The sequence below is a fragment of the Echinops telfairi genome, unplaced genomic scaffold (genome assembly GCF_000313985.2).
Source record: "Echinops telfairi isolate 266 unplaced genomic scaffold, ASM31398v2 ScPeMD7_7459;HRSCAF=8497, whole genome shotgun sequence".
Lineage (NCBI taxonomy): Eukaryota > Metazoa > Chordata > Mammalia > Afrosoricida > Tenrecidae > Echinops > Echinops telfairi.
In genome coordinates, this window is record NW_022111359.1 from 7,660,586 (window position 1) to 7,663,077 (window position 2,492).

Below are 2,492 nucleotides of genomic sequence, written 5' to 3' on the forward strand. Positions count from 1 at the left end.
AAAGCAAGAGACCCAAGAAATCGAAAGGCGATGCTAACCGAGTCATCTATCCCTCTGCACTTTAATTAACCTCACATGTGTTTATCAGCCAGGTTGGGACAATAAACTAACTACCTCCAGGGCCAAGCTGTTGAGATGTCAACAGTTTCAACTCACTAACTTCTCCATAGGAGAAAGACGTTGTTATCTGTTCCCATAAAGATCCCGCCTAGAAATCTCTTTGGTCAGTCCTACTCTAGGTTACTCTGAGTCTAAATTCACTCCCCCCATTCACACACCATCTGTGGAGTCCCCGACAATCTGCTTGAAAAGTCAGTGGTACACAGCTCTGCTTTGCATACATGGAATCACTATGGGTCAACATCATGTTTAGCTACAGTTTTGTTTATAGTTTTGCTTCTGAGGACTCACATGGAATATTTCTCTCTTTTGATTCAGATCTCCTATAGCACTTTTGATCCTTTGTTGAAAACTAAGGACCACTTTTCCTCTCTCCATCAAATTTCCCTCAATGACAGTTGTCTGCCCTCGGGCCTGGTCTCCTTATTGATCCATTTTGGATGGACATGGGTTGGTATCTTAGTGTCAGATGACCGAAAAGGTGAACAGTTCACTTGGTTTCTTCTAAAAGAGATGGCCCTCAAAGGTGTCTGTGTGGCACTCATACAAAAAATTCCTGTGACCAAGAAAATATATGCCCTAAAAGATGCACCCTACCTCCCCAGAGTCCTGGACTCATCTGCAAATGCATTCATCGTTTATGGCGAAATCAATATATTACTAACTATGGCTGCTATTCATGACTATAATTGTATAACCCACAAGATATGGATCATTACAAACCGGTGGGATTTTTCTTTGATATTAGTTTCAGATTTATTAGACATTTTCCACGGGATTCTTTTCTTTTCACACCAGAACGCTGAGATACCTGGTTTCAAACACTTTCTCAGGACAGTGAATCCTTCCAAGTACCCAGAAGACCTTTACCTTACCAAAGTCTGGTTTTCCGCTTTTAATTGCTCACTTGCAGGAACTATATGTGGGGAAATACATGAATGCCCACCCAATGCCTCCTTGAAGTCAGTGACTGTGGACAGAAGAGATGTGACCATAATGAAATCCATCAATGATCTCTATAATGCTGTCCACCTGGTGGCCCATGCCCTCCATAACATGATTTTAATGGGCGAGGAAACTAGATACCAGATGGTAACAGAAGACCCTGGGCTTCTCCCTTGGCAGGTAAAACATACTTTGCAAGTGATTCATCATAAGGGCTTATTAGCATCTGAGAGCTAATTTATTGTGTTAAAATTTTATGATTCCACCTTGGTGGCATAATTGGTACCGTTAGGCTGGGAATCACATGGTCAGCAGTTTGAAACCACCAGCAGGATAAAGACTGAACTTTCTCCCCAGTAAACAGTACATTCATTATGATTTAGCATTGACACAATGGCAGTGAGTTCAGTTTTGGTAATCTAATGTAATCTTCAAGATTAGGGATGCTTAATATTCCCTAATTTCAAATCATGCTAAAGAGGTATAGAAATGAAAGCATACCTTTCATAGATATATTTCAAACTCACTACCATCAAGTTTTTGCTGACTCAAGTGACTCTCTGTGGGTTCATGAACTGTAATTGTTTTCAGATTTAGATGCCCAGTCTTTCTCCCTCAGAGCTGCTGTTGGTTTGAATTGCTGACCATGTGGATAGCAGCCTGAGACTTAAGCATCACAGCACCCGGGGACCATAAGAGACAGAGAAACGATGAAATTCAAACTCCAGAAAGAAATCCATGCAGTCAACTGTTTATTGACAAGGAATCTCTGTCTCTTCTGCATTTGATGAATATCTCCAGGAACCCTCAGAAAACCAATGATTGGGGTTGATGTTCTTGATTCTCAATAGTGTCACCAGGAGTGAAATTTTCTTGAAATTATAGAAACTACTTGTGAGGCACAGGTAGAACAAATTATTTTATTTGCTCTTGTCTACTAGCCTTAATGTTAGTGATTCCAATTTACTCAGTCTCACTTTGGAAAACAACAACAACAAAAACAAAAACAAAAAAAACCCAAATAGTCTAGCAAGTATGAAGAAGAAAACCAGATGTAGCAGTTCCATTCACTTGACACACATTGTTGCTGTGAGTCACAATTGTCTGATTGTTACGGGTAGAAGTTTTTATTTACCTGGGGTAGGGTAGAGTGCTCTTCCTGGAAAAAGCAGTATAATCAGTGAACATCCTGAAATGATACCTGTTCAGAAAGGGACATAGACACACATCTGAGGAAAATCTGTGTAACTGCTTGGCAACTAAATTTTTTTTTTAATATTCATTTTTTAGGGGCTCATACAACTCATCACAATCTGTACATACATCATCTGTGTCCAGCACTTTAGTACATCTGTTGACTTCATCGTTCTTATGACACCCACTTTCCACTTGAGCCCCTGGTGTCAGCTCATTTTCCCCTCCCTCCC

General features: G+C 40.3%; 1 protein-coding gene across 1 annotated transcript in view; it reads left to right on the forward strand.

The window, feature by feature from the left end:
* Positions 1 to 2,492, forward strand: part of LOC101664183 (vomeronasal type-2 receptor 116-like) — a 14,335-nt gene that overhangs the window by 5,537 nt on the left and 6,306 nt on the right. The window contains exon 3 of the mRNA XM_045300068.1: positions 439 to 1,245. Coding sequence (XP_045156003.1) covers positions 439 to 1,245 — 807 coding nt within the window. The remainder of the gene's footprint in view (positions 1 to 438; positions 1,246 to 2,492) is intronic.